The 16,233-nt window shown below is 38.4% G+C and overlaps 2 protein-coding genes across 2 annotated transcripts; both read right to left on the bottom strand.

The window, feature by feature from the left end:
- Nucleotides 1-866: 866 nt before the first annotated feature.
- On the bottom strand, nucleotides 867-12,498 carry LOC129104987 (alpha-tectorin-like). Its single transcript, XM_054615847.1, has 16 exons — nucleotides 12,489-12,498; nucleotides 9,631-9,699; nucleotides 8,556-8,653; nucleotides 7,192-7,297; nucleotides 6,914-7,043; nucleotides 6,298-6,535; nucleotides 5,729-5,885; nucleotides 4,100-4,187; nucleotides 3,915-3,977; nucleotides 3,500-3,702; nucleotides 3,087-3,221; nucleotides 2,666-2,853; nucleotides 2,212-2,366; nucleotides 1,311-1,556; nucleotides 1,056-1,218; nucleotides 867-956 (listed from the first exon to the last, which is right to left on the bottom strand). Exons 1-16 carry the CDS (start codon nucleotides 12,496-12,498, stop codon nucleotides 867-869), a joined length of 2,139 nt encoding a protein of 712 aa, XP_054471822.1.
- A 779-nt stretch (nucleotides 12,499-13,277) lies between these two features.
- LOC129104689 (trace amine-associated receptor 13c-like) lies at nucleotides 13,278-14,512 on the bottom strand. The gene is made up of 2 exons (XM_054615492.1): nucleotides 14,349-14,512; nucleotides 13,278-14,097 (listed from the first exon to the last, which is right to left on the bottom strand). Exons 1-2 carry the CDS (start codon nucleotides 14,510-14,512, stop codon nucleotides 13,278-13,280), a joined length of 984 nt encoding a protein of 327 aa, XP_054471467.1.
- Between the last annotated feature and the right edge of the window lie 1,721 nt (nucleotides 14,513-16,233).

Here is a 16,233-nt window from a genome sequence, read left to right as displayed (position 1 = left end):
GAGAATATATCTGCAACTACATTGTACACTTGAATTTGGGTACCATCTGTGCCAATAGAAATGATTTTAGGTAATTGTAAAGCTCATTTTGTTATTGTTAATTCCATCTAAAAACAACTCTTTTCAGCTTTGTTTAGAAAAACCAATGAACCAGACCTCTATACATGTTCCCATTCAAACGACTTTTGTTTTTACGTGGAAGGCTGAGGACAGGCTCTTAGATGCTGTAGGAGAAGAGTGTGCAAATTCTCCTCCATACCATGCAAATTAATAGTGACGTGTGGAATTGACCCAGAAATGATTCAGAGACAGTGGAGTAGCTATTAGAAGGGTTGATATGCCCTAGAACGTAACCTTTGAACACAAAACAGCTAGGGTAAGACATGGTTTATGGTTATGAACCTGTAAAGTGAACTCAATTTTTTTCTATCCTTTCACTGCTGGTTCCCTGAGTTTTGGTTGTCGAGTGATATGGTTTATACTGTTAAAATCTGTGGAGCTTTAGCATGTTGTTAATCCTCTAGTATCTTGGTGTTTGAGTTGAGTTTTGTTTTGCACATCTTTTCTTTTCTTTATTAATACACACATGATACTTTAATAATATAGTTGTTTTAACATACTCTTATTTGTTTATTTATATATTTATATTTTTTGCCCCAATCAATCACCTAGCCAAATTCCTTGTATGTGTATCATACTTGTTAATAAACAGCTTCTGATTCTGATTCTGGTTTTGGCAAAAATGGGCTTTTAGCCGAGCTTCTTCCTGTTATGTGGGTGTTTAGGATGAATATGTTGCTACATGTTTAACACGTCCTTATCTGTTGGTTGTTGCGATTTGCACGTAGGTGAGGTGCACTTACCTACTAAGTCCAGGCCATGCTGATGAAGGCAGGGTTTTCATCCTCATATGTTGACATGGCAGATCTACGCCTCCTCCCAGCCTGGTTGCACAGCTGTGAAGAAGATAAAGGACAGAAAAATAAACATTCTTACAAATTTACGTTTATGTTTATTTGTGGATTTACGTGAATATATTCAGGATCTGGGCATACCGGGGCACAGGCATTACTCTGCGTCACACAAAGCTCTACTTTGCAATGCAAGTAGACTCCACCAGTTTTGCCAGAGAACTGGAATGTGTTGAAAGAGAAGTAGTTGGACGTTCCCAGTCCATTTCCCTCCACCTTCACCGTCTGGTCAGCAGGGTTAGGGCAGCTATTCAAACATTAGAAAGCAGACATGTAAGGGACTTGCCAAAAACAACAAAAAAGAGGTTTAATCGGAAAGATCATCTCTGTGTGGCTAACCCTTCGATGATGAGGTCATATCTCAGGCCTCCAATTGGCGAAGGCTGATCGGTGGCCCAGCAGGCGTCAGTCACAACAAGGACCATATTTTCATTCAGCCCATCCGTCTTAAGCTCCACCCAGATTTTCTGGTCCAGTTTGATGTCGGTGCTTGGCTGGATGGCAATCATACGGTCAGCGTTGGTGTAGGCCTTCATGGTCAGATTGTAATTCCATTCTCCAGAAGTCATGTTCTGGATCACAGAGCTGCAAAGCAAAGATACTTCCTAACTATACAAGCACTCTGACTGCGTTTTAGATAGCAAACGTTGTAGATAGAACCTGGCTCTGTTTTAGTACCACCTCGGTTGTGGGTCCAAGCAAACTGGGCCGATACTAGATGGCGGATTTAAAGCACTGCAGAGCACTGATTGGTCAGAGGGATTCGTGACTAGAATTGTCACTAGAATTGTTACATCCTGCACATTCCACCTATTTATAAGTAGCCAAGGTACCATCAATTGCAACCGCATTTTATTTTTGACTTGACATAGATTTAAAAAAATGTCATCCCCCCAAAACTACAATGTACACTACGCTGTATAACCAACAAAGTGCAGACATTCCTCTGTTTGGTTGCCAATGAAAGCATTTAGCGAGGGTCCCGTTGAAGATGATGTCAAGGCAGTTTCATGTAGTGATGCTAGAAAGGTCAGCTCAGAATCCTGCCTACACTGAGGGGGTACTATCTGCAGTGGAAAACGAACAAAAAGGACTTGGTACCAAAAAGGAAATCGAGTCGAGCTGAGCCGTTGCTTACTGTTTAAACACGGCTAAAAAAACAAGTGAAGCTCAGTCAGCCTCCTCTTGGTATCAAAAATATGACAACTCTGTAGCTACACACTGTTCTCCCACCACACACCTGTGTTTGATTTTAATGGCCAAGGTCGTGACATCCGGCTGATTGTAATGACAGGAGAAGTCAATACGCACTGGGCTGTGACGGTTGATCAGGCCAGACGTGGAGATGTTCCGTGTCATGATGGTGTTCTTGTAGATAATTTCACTGTTGTTTGCCTAAATGGTCACATGCAGACAGATATTGTCAATGCACATTCAGGTGCAGCTAACAGTGCATTCAATTTTAGATTCTACTCAATGAATATGAAAGTTTTAGGCTGCAACATTTGATGTACGGTATAAAATGCAACAATAGACACATTTTACTAGATCACCAACTTTTTAAAAAAATGGGGCCATAAGTCAATCCTACAGTGCGCTTACCACACCCCTGCAGAATGATGAAAAACAGTACATCTCTAGTGTAAAAGGGATTTGGCTGCTTCTTGAGAGAAAAATGAATAGAAGGTACCAACCGTGACCACTGTACCACAAGTGTTGCTGCCATTGTAGTTGAACATCACCATGTGGGTCAGGTTGTCCATTTCAGCTTTGCAGGCCTGGTCATTGAGGTGTAAGACAGAATAATCGATGCTCTTGTCCTCCAATAGACAATTAGCCAGAATTACTGAAGCAGAACTCTGCTGGCAGACCGTCGGCTCACCTAAACACCCGTTACAAAAAATTAGCCTTTTCCAGACAACATGCAACAGCACAGATGAGGATGAGGCAATCATAAATGCAACATTGAAAGACATCTTTTAGGAATTTTCATAGTTTCTTAAAGGACAGTTTTTCCATAAATCTGAAACAGCTCACCCTTTGAAAAATCCCTCAAGCCTAAAATGAAATAGCAATTGAGACAATTGTGACTGCATTGTGTCCTAGCTGACTCACCAAGTGTGCCTGTCGATCTGTACTTGGAGGCAAAAATGGCCCGACAGAGGCAGCTGGGTTCCCCAACATTGCGCTCACCACAGAACTCATGAGCACTGCAGAACCTGTCCTTACAGAAGGTCCGAGGGACAGCAGCTGAAAACACACATCAAGACAACCTGCCGGTAAGAAAACAATGCCTTCCAATTTTAATATGATTCTTCCATACAACTGACTGGTATCAAACAAAGAAATCGGCCACTTTTTTAAGCATACATGACTTGATAAGATCCCCTGAAATTTGCATAAAAACAATATCTACCCTAAAGATTCATAAAAATGTGCCTAAAAAGATATAGTAATAGATAATTGATTTGTTTATTCAGGTCATCTTGAACATAACCAAAGATAATAATAATAAAAGACAGACTTACGGCAGCTGGTCGTTGTCCTCCAACTCTCCATCGTAATATTGCTGTGGAGGCTGCAGGCCCTGGCGTAGGCCTCCAGGAACTGGCACTTGAGACCATCCACTGCAGGGTATTTGCACAAAGTGTTAGTGCAGGCAGTTATGAAGGGCTCTGGGTTGATGTGCTCATTGCAAGCAGTGAAGGGAGCCTGCTTCAGGAGATTACACCTGTTTAAGTGAAAATGTGGCATGGAAGTTTAGTCATCAAGGACAGTAAGGCACATGTTTAACAGAATCGACAAGATAAAATTGGTTGAGGTGTAAAAGTTCAAAATGTATCCCTGGTTAGAAGGCACCACCAAATGATAAATGTGGTGAGCGTGCCATAGAGGTTAATAAAGCCTGCTTATAAGTCAAAATTGAGTTTAATTTGTGTTTACCATTCAGTTGTAGTGTTGCAGTTGATTGTACTGTCAGCAGCGTCATCATACTCTGTCTCACAGCTATGGGACAACAAACAGCAAAAGTCTGTTCAACAACTCAATAATTAAACTCCAGTATATTTGAAACCAATTCAATCAAAATAGAAGTAGTAGTCAATTACATATTGTGTTTGAGGTCTTACCCGGTAGACCAGTGTCCAGTAACCCTCTCGTCATTCAAAGAACTCGTGGAATTGCCACATAAACCATCCACGGCTGCTTCACTTGGTCCTGGCCGGTTTAAGAAGAGAATGTGTGACAGATCAATAAACTTTTACACTGGACAAGCACAACAGCACACTTAAGGTAGCTTTGGCGGCTGTGGCACATGAGGTAGAGCGCTTGACCCGCAACCACAAGGTCGGTGGTTCAAACCCCTCCACAGGCAACATGCCGAGGTGTCCTTGAGCGAGACACCTAACCCCAAAATTGCTCCCCGGGCGCTTCATTGCAGCCCACTGCTCCTCTGGGATGGGTCAAATCCAGAGAACTGAATTTCCCCATTGTGGGACTAATAAAGGCTTACTTATTATTATTATTTATTTAATGGTTTTAATTTAAGATTAGGTCTACTAGTAGGGTGAGTACATCAATACCTAAAGTAGTTACATTACAGATCTTGTTTTGGTTAGCAATATTGGAATCTATAGAATTAATACCAAAAAATAAAGTAACTAAGGGGCCCTCTCAAATTACTTCATAGTTCAGATAATAAACACAAACATTTGAAGCACAGTTTTGTAATTTGATAAGCATGTAATAAGTAATAAGCAGAAATATAAAAGATAGACTTTACGTTTGGAAATAAATTAAGTGGTAATAGAAATGTATTCAGAAGGAGCCCATCTATCATACATTTACCTGCTACATAAAGATACATGGCTATTCCCTATATGTTACTATATTTCCCGCTTTTAGTAATAATATAATCAATTTGGTCCATTTCTACTTACATTACACATAAATATCATCATACTTTTGAATCACTACTTGAAAGTCTATTTGTATGCAGATGATACCATCTTGAATGTCTCTGGCTCTGCTGCAAACCATGCTGTCTCTGGCTCTGCTGTCATCTTTCTTTGAGGCTTTACAATTATCACTTCCTAATCACAGACTAGTTTTACATTCAAATAAGACCAAGTTCATGGTATTCTCTACATCCAAGAGTGTCTCTAAATGTCGAGCAATTCAAATTTTAAATGATACCCATATCATTCTTGCTGGTTCATACAGAGACTTATAAATTTCGACTTGACAGCAGACTGTGATTCTAGATTAATGTTTTACATTTGATTGAAGATCAAAGTAAGCTTTCTGCTCTATTTATCATTATTTAAGTGTTGTGTTTTATCACTAAATTCCTTACACATCAGTGCTCTCTGTAGCACAAAGGTGGATTAGAGTAGAATAAATAATCATCTTGTGATATTTATCTATAATGCTACCACACAATTCTGCTCTCATTCACATAATTCTTGTAACTACTTAATCCTAGATATAACATATGTATCCACAAATCTTGGCAGACAGTGTTTTATGACTCTTGATGAATGCTGTTGTCCTGGGTTTTTTGTGTTCTTTTTCTGGTTGGTTGTCTGATTATGTTATGTTGTTCTAAGGTATATCAGATCAGAAGTCTGGTAAACCATTTTTTAAAGTCTCTACGCAATCATTTTCTCTTCTGTGGGTATTACTTATGAACAGATGAAAAAGGTTTTGTCAAGATAATCTTAAATAAAAATGCCTTTAGGTTTAATTTTTTTTTGTACCTGTCGTGTGGATTAATGTGGTATAGCCATCAAAGAGGACAGAAACAGTGTAGTTGGAGGCTGACATCTTAGCAGTGACTCCTGTCTGGTCCCTTGAGAGCTCCACACCATGGACCACCTGAGCTGTGGCGTTGAGCATCAGCACTTTGTCATTCAGCTTTATCACAGCGGATGAGCAAAGCGAAAGAAGAAACACTTACTCAAACACCACAAAGACACAAATTAGTCATCATATTTTTTGGAACAAATGTTGCTTCACATCATAAAGCATTTGGTCTGCCATCAAGAGGTTGAACATAAGAAATCCTTTGTTATTGGCCTTGTGCGGTCCAATTTAAGGTTCACTATCAGTGTTGGAAAAAGAGTTGGAGAGAGTAGCAAAGCTACAATATACTGTGTTACAAAAGTCAAAGTCCTGCATTCCAAATGTTATTAGTAAACGTGCAAAGGTATTGGCATTAAAATATATCAAAAGTACCAAAAATAAAAGTACTAATAATTAAGATGAGTAAGATCAGCAAATGATGAGATCTACATTACTCCAGAAATTGTGGCAGTGGGTAACATACCTTAACCCTGCCACCTTGTTCCAGGGAAATCTGAACACCTGGACCCTCCAGCATCACACGATCCAAAAAACTAACATCTTTACGTCGTCTTTCCTGGAAAACCCCCAGCATCCGCAAGCCTGGGAACGATAAGGACCCCATCAGAGTGTAACCACACCGGTCCGGGACAGAGTGAACTCTGCCAACGAAATCGATGACAGTAGAGCCGGTCACAGAGCACATGGCGTTCAACACGCAACTACACGAGGAGGGGAGAGACGGATACAACAGAAAATAAATGTATTAGCGTTTGGTTAAGACTGAAACACTTGAAGGACTCAAGAGTAAAAAACAAATCTGAACAAAATTATAAAAATAAAGGAGAAATGCAAAGACATTTCATATAAAGTCAATGCAAAGAACGTTAGTTATAAACCATTACTCCAGATGCTATGAGTATTGGCATATTCCTCTAAGAGCACTTTGGTTTATACCCAAAGCGCCTGGGCAGTATTGATAATACGTTCCTTTGTGCCATGCCCAGGCCTCTCTTACATCCGCACTTGCGACATATAAGTGCTTTTGTTCTGTAATTTTTGAGGGAAATTTTCTTTGTTTAATTTCTTCAAATACTTACACCCCATTGCCTTGGCAACGCTCCATGGGACCACAATCACTGACGGCAGTAGCGACTCCGCTCACATCACAGGTTACAGTAGAGCATATATTTGGGTCACTCACTGTCGTATTTGTCTTATAAACAAAGCCTAGGAGTTAAGAAAAATGAGCTTAAAATGTACGACTTTACTCGTAGATCTTTTAACTGTAAACCAATTAAATAACAGCTATTCAATGTATTCCAATTTTGCTTTTTAAGACAAAATTTGCACTTTAGGAACCACTGCATTTACTTACCTGAGAGTCTGCATCCGCTTACATCTGTGATTACGCCATTGATTGTATCAGCTGTCTGGAATTTCTGTTTAGAAACTGTAAGACCATCGACTTGTGCATCAGCCTCCTGGAAATTGCCAGAAAAACATAATAACTGTGTAAAACTATTGTGTAATGGTTGTACTCATGAATCAAGGTTCATGAGTCCAAAATGAACAGTCCCATCCTAAATAAAACTTGTGTCCAGAATCAAAAAGCATCTAAGTTGTGCCGACAATGGTCCTTAGATGGAAAGGTTTTTACATTGTGTCATGTTTTGCATGTGAAATAAATGAATTATTTTGCAACTGAGGAGTCTCCTCTGCTTCTTTTATCAGTGTGATATTCCCTACTTTATGTGGATTGCCTGAGTGCCTTGTAATCGACCAGTGTGGGATACTGATTGAGCTGCTGAATTGGGACGCAGCTTTTGATCTTCCTCATTATCCTCCGACTCACATCACACTTTCCAAAATACATCCGTCAAATCATTCATATTTATCTTAATAGTATACTTACAACATCAACATTTTGGTACCCAGAATATGTCCTGATTGCCAAAATTGCTTGTGTCCCAAAGTTGCCAAGTTCAATTTGTTCAATCTGACAACAGATAATGGATACAAAGACACAGACTTTGAAATATCACTTTGCATGTTTTATTCATTTAACATGAAAGTAACATTTGTCAATAATAAAACTGAAAAACACTCACTTGGGATTGTTGACTGTCTTTTAAAGTTATTATGTTGACACATTTCCCAGCATTCTTAAGGTTTGGCAGAAGTGTATGAACCCCAGATCCAGTGGGTATGTGTTTAGTAAGTACTGCCAGGTTACCTCTGTCAGCTGTCCCTCCAGACATCAAAATACAGTCATTTTTGATTCCAGGTTTGTATAAACCATTGAAGCAAACTGCAAATCTGTTTGTATCAAAGGCCAGCTGTTAAAAAATCACAGAGACCATTGGTGGATTAATTAAGTTTCAGGGCCCCCCCGTGGCCTTCACCTACAAAATCATTTTTTTGTCTTTGCGTCTTATTTTCTATTGTTTAACAAAAGTGAAGATGTTAGATCATTGTTTTATATTTGTACGTTACATTGTGGCTTGAGTATGTGCACATCCCCCCAAGGTGTGACCTTTTCACTCGACTCCACCCCCTGCACATGCAATTTACCCATCGGCAGAAAGAGATATATCTTGGTCACATTTTGCAACTCATGACTCACTGGTGTAGCGTAAACATCGTCATTTTCTAGTCCATGCCAGTTCCCACGTACTGAGTCTTGTTATCAATGCATTGGAAAAGACCAAACACAAAGTTTAAGGCATTTATATTACTCACATAGACTCTGTCATATTTCTGCCCATAATAGGTGATGGGGCAGGACGTAATGTTCATCTCTCCAGAACTGGTAAATGTCTGGTTTGTTGCATCAGTACCTGAATATACGGAGACACATTGCACACAAGTTAACATTTTGTGTAAGTTTGTTATAGTTATATGCATAAATGTCCCTTTAATTTGAAAAAAAAAAGATCCTATCTCCATGAGAATATCTATACCAACCAGGGTGTTTACATTGGCAGTGCATGTGCTGCAATTGCAATGGGGAGAGAGCAGACCCAACAACAAAGGTATGTGCATATATAAATAAAGCAAACCTTTGCCTTGGTATTCCCCTGTGTTTGAAGAAAATTTCACATCATTATTCAAAGGTTGTCATTTGTTGTATCAACGCTCATAAAACGCAGACCCATCTCCATTATGTTTTTTTGTGTGTAAAATATAATTTCTAACAAAAGTAAATGCTTAGTACTTACTACGCTTAATTATTATTATTTTTTTAATTAAATAAGCAATTTCTTGTTTTCTTAATTTTTTTGTCATATTCAATGATGATTGCTGGAAAAATAAATGCATGTTGATGTCCAATGTGAAGTCTCTATTTGATCATAGGAAAAGACGGTATATACGGTATATAGTTTAGGTTCAAAATTTGCCAAAACTGCTATTTGCTGAGCAAATATGGAAGCCAAGCAAGGAGTCATGCCTTTTGAACATAAAAGCGACTGACTAGGAACCTTCATCATAGCGTGCACTGTGGCCCGTCGTAATTACCTTATGGCACTGGATACCAGTCTCATATTTGCTACATATGCAGCTAGAGTCGGCAATTGGTTAGCTTAGCTTTGCATAAAGACTGGGAAGATGGTGAAACAGAATCTGGCTACTTGTACCTCTAGAGCTCACTTTATTAAAATGTCACATTGCCATTTTAATTGGAGGGATGTGCCAAACAATTTCTTGGAAGCGCACAATAACTCCTTCTGTCCATATTTGTACTAGCCATACAACTAAATAGATGCAGGGTGAATAAAGTCAGGGAGGCTGTGTTTGAGTTGTGAAGCCTTCTTACCTTCCAGCAGGCTGAGTGCAATCAGGTAAATTATGAAGCAGAACATGTTGGCGGTCCTCTGACTGGGACCTGAAACACAGATGGAGTGGACAAAATTTAAACTTATACGTACAGATAATGTTCTAAGTTCTCTCAAGCTAAATATGTAGGCAATATTCAAATTAGATTGTTTTCTTCTCACTTACTCTTTGAACTTAAAATAAGAAAGCATTTATTTAAATATCTTCTTTACGTCAAGGGTCATATGTATTGTTATATGTGCGTTTGCATTGTGAATAAATTCATCACATTATACTCTTTAGAATAGCTTTAAGAAAATTTCTCAAAAATACTTTAGTCTCAAACCAGTTAAAATAACTTACATGTTTAATTTCCTTTCTGTGTATACATTCTTATTTTTAGTAGATTCTGTATTGCTGTTTATCTTTGTATTTTGTTTTAAGAATTTTTTTTTATTTTTTGTCAAAATTCAGCTACACTAAGAGCCGTTGCATGTGTCTGAAAAATTACAATTTGTGAAGACAAGATGCGAGCCAAAATGTTCGAGCTTTCCTTACCCCGTGTTTAAGGAGAAGTTTCTCTTGGATGCTTCAGTGCTCAGACTGTCTGCCTTGCTTCTCTGTTGGGAGGACACTGCACCCTCTCTATATTTATAATCATCGTCCAGAATCCTGTTGACTCGCCCGGCACAGTGAAAGAATTACCATTCCTGTAACCAGTTGTCCTCTTCAAACTGGCTTCTGTCACGAAACATTCCAGTTTCCAAATACTCTGTAATTAACTGAGAGATACTGATGCAGACTGTGATAACTACCTGAGTGCAACAACATATTTGCCTTATTTAGCATGTGTTAGAATCTGTTATTTATCCACTTTATCAATACGTTGTCTGTTGTAACTGATCGTGAGTAAGTTTACCCCAAAATCAAAAAAATATATTTGTCCTTTTACCTGTGGTTTTTCAGGTGTATGTTCATGCAACTCAAGACAAGTTCATGTGGGTTATCTTAAGTAACCAGGTTTTTATTTTTTCTATTCGAGAGAAGGCTGACACCTCTACAGCCAATATTTCTAACACTAGGCATCTCACACCAAAACAAATCTAGAATGATAAAAAGCACTAAAGGGGTAAGGAAAAATATGTATTTTTGATTTTGAGGTGAACTGTCCCTTTAAAGAGCCTTATATTTATTGAAAATCATAAAACATAAATTAGATAATAGATAATACAGAACTGTTATGGCCTCTGTGTGAACTTTTGCCAATGTATTAATTAGTAATTGTTGGTTAAAGGTTGGGTTTAGGGTCAAATAGGTTTATTTGGTTTGAAATAATAAGTCTGTGTTATGTCTATATTTAGTTTTGAAGTACACATTGCATGTGTGATATATGTAACTGGTTGGACATGTGGCGTGTTTAAATAAGTTCACAAACAAAGGAAAAACATCCTAAAGCTAAACAGTGCAGATCTAACCAAGAGAGATGTGGTCTGGAATGTTACAGTGCAGGAAAGAGTTTGACAGTTCTATTGCTGAGGTTTTACCTCCAGGGAAGAATAGACAGATGTAAAGGCCAGGTGTGGCCAGTCAGTCACAGACTGAAGACCAAACAATAGCAGTACCAGTTTTAGAGAATTACATCACGTCACATAAGAACGCACAAACACACATGGAGCTCAAATTCCAGTTAAATTGACATAATTGCAAACAATTTTCATGGATGCATTGAGCTACTTTTGACTCAGTAGGACTGACATTCCTGTTTTCCACAATCCTTTTAAAACTGAACTTTACATTGGGACATGGAAGGAGAGCTCAAAGTTAACATTCTATGCAAAAGAGCATCAGTTCTACTTCGAGCTTACTCCAGATGTCTGAGCTCATCACCCTTTATCTAAGGCTGAGCCCAGCCACCCTACGAAGGAAAAAGCTAATTTCAGCTGATTGTATCAGCGATCTAATTTTTCTGTCACTACTCAAAGCTTATGACCGTAGCTGAGGATCAGAATGTAGATAGACTGGTAAATCAAGAGCTTTGTATTTTAGGCAGAGCTCCCTCTTCACCACAGCGGTCCAGCACAACACCTGCATCACCGCAGACGTCGCACCAAACTGATGGTCCATATTCCCACTACACATATACTATATATATATATATATATATATATATATATATATATATATAGTTTTTTGGGGGAAAAACAATAGAACAGAACAACATAGTCACAAAACAGCATTTAATTTTCTTCATTTTAATGTGCAACATGTCAGTATTTTCAGTTTTTAACTATATTTTGCCAAGCTGTTCCAACTATCGAGTTTGCTCCAGTGACTAACTTGTAATTGGAAACAATAAAACCTCGATGAAAAACCAAAGTCAGTCATGGTGTTCCACAAGGGACTGTGCTAGGACACATTTTAATCACCATATACTGTACATGCTTCCTTTAGGGAATATTATCAAAAAACACTCTATAAACTTTCATTGTTATGCAGATGATACCAAATTATAGCTATCGATTAAGCCAGATGAAGTCAACCAGTTTGCTAAACTTCAAGCTTATCTTAAGGACATAAAAACTTTGATGACCTTCAACGTCCTGATGTTAAACTCAGACAAAACTGAAGTTATTCTGCTAGGCAAAGAACACCTCAGAAATCAATTATCTAATAATATAGTTTCTTTAGATGGCATTGCGCTGGCATCCAGCACTACCGTAAAGAACCTGGGGGTTATCTTTGATCAGGATCTGTCCTTTAACTCCCAGAAAAATACATTTCAAGGACTACCTTTTTTCACCTACGTGCACATTACTGACTTTTCTTCTTCCCAATAGTCTTTGTGCTTTTTCGACTCACAGGTTTCCATGAATCGTGGTTAAATGTGGACCCTAGTTATGCTGTCACCTACTGCTACTACCATTATTATTATTAGTCACATTACTATTACTATTCCCTATACCATTACTGCTCTTATCATTGTTATTATTCTATGATATTCATTGCTGCTGTTATTATTAGTAGTCTTGATTTTTTCCACCATTATTCTGCTTACTACACTTATTATATAAATCACTTATCTCATATGCATTGTGTGTTTTGTAACTCTGTTATGTTGTTCATTCTGTACACATGACATCTTTTGCATGTCTGTCCATCCTGGGAGAAGGATCCCTCCTCTTTCGCTCTCCCTCATAGGTTTCTTCTTTTTTTCCTCCACGTTAAAGAGTTTTTTTACTGGAGTTTTTTGTGCCGATTTGAGGGTCCTGGGACAAAGGATGTCATACATTACATTATACATTACAGTCATTTAGCAGACGCTTCTATCCAAAGCAACTTACAATAAGTGTATTCAACATAGGTATTCAAGAGAACTACTAGTCACCAGAAGTCATAAGTGCATCTCCTTTCTTAAACAAGCATCTAAGAGCATAAACAAGTGCAAAAGGACAGTGCAGAAACAAACTACGAATACAATAAGTGCTAAGTGGAAGGCTCAGGGTAGTACTTCTTGAAATATGTGCACAGATTGCAAAGGCGTCTCAGACAAATTTGAAGTTTGTGATTTTGAGCGATACAAAATAAATGTAATTCAAATGAATCCAATCTTGACAATGAGTTGTATTGATGTTACTCATAAGTCTGTCTCTACAGTATATTAGCATCACAAGAGCCTGGCTGAAGTACCTTAAGGGTGACTATGAGTTTAATAGATTTTCTAAACCAGGGGTAAAAGAAGGCATAGATCACTGGGTTAAGACAGGAGTTGAAAAGCAGCAGCCATACTTGAAAGTTTGAGGATAAACTACTGTCTTCAATAACCTCACCTGTAAAGGATGGAGAGTAATATGGACAAAAACATATCAGAAACACAACCACAACAACACCAAGAGTCCTGGCTGCTTTCATCTCAGATTTCTTAGCAGTTACACCCACTTTACGCTGTACTGTGAGTGCTGCTTTGTGGAAGCGCATGGCTTGAGCCTGAGACACCGCCACCACAAATATTTTTATGTATAGAACTATGATGACAGTAATGGGGCCAATAAAGGTAAAGACAAAGTCGACAGATCCTGTGATGTGGTTAAGAAAACCTGCACACTCTCCGTAGCAGGAATTATGCAAATTACGTTGTTTCAGAAAGTCCATCAAAATGAGGAAATTGTAAAATACAGAGTAAATCCAACACAAACAAACACATATTTTGGTTCTGTCTAGAGTAACTCTGGTGTCGTAACGTAGAGGGTCACAAATAGCCAAATAACGATCAACGGATATGAGCACCATATTTCCAACCGAAGAAGAAGTAATGATGAAATTTATATTATTATACAGGAAACACATGAAGTCACCAAGGAACCAACAATTCTCTGTTAAAAGCATTTCAACAGGCATCAGCAGGAGGCCAACAAGGAAATCTGAGACAGCCAAAGAGAGGATGAGGAGGTTGGTGGGGCTGTGGAGCTGCCTGGAGAGGAAGAATATTAACACTTTTTAGATTTTTAACAATGGAAGCTTGTCACTAACATCAATGAATGCATTCTTGAGAACATGCTCTAAATATTTTGTCACGTAACATTATATTTGAATACATAATATTTTAAAGTTAGGGTTTTTAAAACAAAGTTATATTATTAACTAGAATATTCACATTTCAAGGAAGATATTCATGTAAATTGTCAGAAAATGAATAAATTTATGCTGATAGTTAATATCTGCCTGAAGTGGGAGATAGAGATGATGACCAGCAGGTTGAGAGCTGCAGTGAGCAGAGAGATGAAAGACAATAGAAGGTTAATGAGCATGCCGTCGGACTGAGGTTTCCTGCAGGAAGTGTTGAGGAGCAGTGGAAAGCAGAGTTCAGCTCCTCCTGGAGTCTCCATTTTAGGAGAGAGGGGGTGAGAAGTTGCTGAGTTCTGGGAGCTCTTAGACTATAGCTCTCTGATAAACAGCTGATTCATCTCTCCTACTACTCCAGTGTCTTATCTCCAACAGAGACTAAAGTCCCTCCGCTGTACTTTGCTTCATGTCGTCATCTTCATCTCAGTCTTCATCACTTCCCTTCATCTCTCACTTAGCATATTCTGTCTCTCATTGTTAATTATGTCATCAACTCAATAACAACTTTAGCTATCTTGATTAGGGTTACCACTTCATCCCTGCTCGTAAAGGAGATTTGTTGTACATTTTAGACTACTGATTGTAGGGAAATGTAATATGGAAAACAATAGGTTAAAATCATGTCCGTGGGTATTAGTAGAAATTATTTGTCAGACAGTAATACATGGGAATCAGGTTAAATGTTGACATGAATGATCCACAGTACAATCTTAAGATACAGAAAAAGGCTAAAATGATCACAAAACCTCTGAAAATGAACATTGACAATGTTTAATTAGAGAATTCAGATATAATATCAATAATAATAATAAAACATGAATATTTACTTTCATTAAATAGTTCTCAAAGTCACTTGACATGGTAAAGACAGAAACAATAAAAGCGATAACAATTTAAAAAAGGCAGAGGGATGACAAAATACAAATACAAAACAAAAACAATAAAAACATACATCACTAGCATCACAGTTTGAACGCTGATTTAAATAGATGAGTTTTAAGTGCAGTTTTGAAAGTGGCGAGTGACTGGGAATGTCTGAGGTGTTAGGGTAGAGAGTTCCAGAGCGAGGGGCCAGCAATGGAAAAGGCCCTGTCCGTCCAGGTCCGGTGCTTGGACTGAGTAGGGAGGGGTGTCGGTGCCGTCGGTGGATCTGAGGTTGCGGGTTGGAATGTGTCGGTGCAGGAGGTCCAAAAGGTATGAAGGGATCAGGTTGTAAAGGCTGTGTATGTAATGAGGAGACTTTTTAACTGTATTCTTTGTTGTATTTGGAGCCAGTGGAGGTTTTGAAGGACTTGGATGATGTGATCTCTAGTGCGGGAGTGGGAGAGAGTAGGGTTAAGATTTTCCTTTTTGATAGCGCTTATAGTTAGGGCTGGCTGAGGTTTGCCTTGGTCCAGCCCCTAAATATGCTTCTATAGGCCTAGACTGCCGGGGTCTACATAGGATACACTGAGCTCCTCTCTCCTCTTCTCTCTCTCTCTATCTTTATGTATTCATGTCCCATTTATGCACATTAATTACTTTACTTCTTCCCCAGAGTCTTTGTCCTTTCTTGCCCCACAGGTTTCCATTAATCGTGGTTATATGTGGACCGTTGTCGTGCCTCCTGCTGTGGCCCTGCTGACACCAACTGCTGCTTCCATTATTATTATTAGTCACATTACTATTACTATTCCCTATACCATTACTGCTCTTATCATTATTAATATTCTACAAATACATTGCTGCTGTTATTATTATAAGTCTTAATTATTTACATCCTTATTCTTCTTACTACTCTTATTATATGAAAAGTTATGTCATATACATTTAATGTTTTGTAACTCTGTTATGTTGTTCATTCTGTACACATGACATCTATTGCATGTCTGTCCATCCTGGGAGAAGGATCCCTCATCTTTCGCTCTCCCTCATAGGTTTCTTCTTTTTTTCCCCTCCCCGTTAAAGAGTTTTTTTACTTGAGTTTTTTGTGCCGATGTGAGGG

The sequence above is a fragment of the Anoplopoma fimbria genome, chromosome 16 (genome assembly GCF_027596085.1).
Source record: "Anoplopoma fimbria isolate UVic2021 breed Golden Eagle Sablefish chromosome 16, Afim_UVic_2022, whole genome shotgun sequence".
Taxonomy (NCBI): Eukaryota; Metazoa; Chordata; class Actinopteri; order Perciformes; family Anoplopomatidae; genus Anoplopoma; species Anoplopoma fimbria.
Note: the sequence above shows the minus strand (reverse complement) of the source record. Positions and strands in the feature narration are given on the sequence as shown.

Coding starts and splice junctions, on each gene's coding strand:
- LOC129104987 (XM_054615847.1), bottom strand. Junction 5,886..6,297: donor AACAAGGTGGCAGGGTTAAG/GTATGTTACCCA, acceptor GCTGTGATAAAG/CTGAATGACAAAGTGCTGAT. Junction 3,703..3,914: donor TGCAACACTACAACTGAATG/GTAAACACAAAT, acceptor TCACTTAAACAG/GTGTAATCTCCTGAAGCAGG.
- LOC129104689 (XM_054615492.1), bottom strand. CDS start 14,512: ATGGAGACTCCAGGAGGAGCTGAACTCTGCTTTCCACTGCTCCTCAAC. Junction 14,098..14,348: donor ATCTCTATCTCCCACTTCAG/GCAGATATTAAC, acceptor CTTCCTCTCCAG/GCAGCTCCACAGCCCCACCA.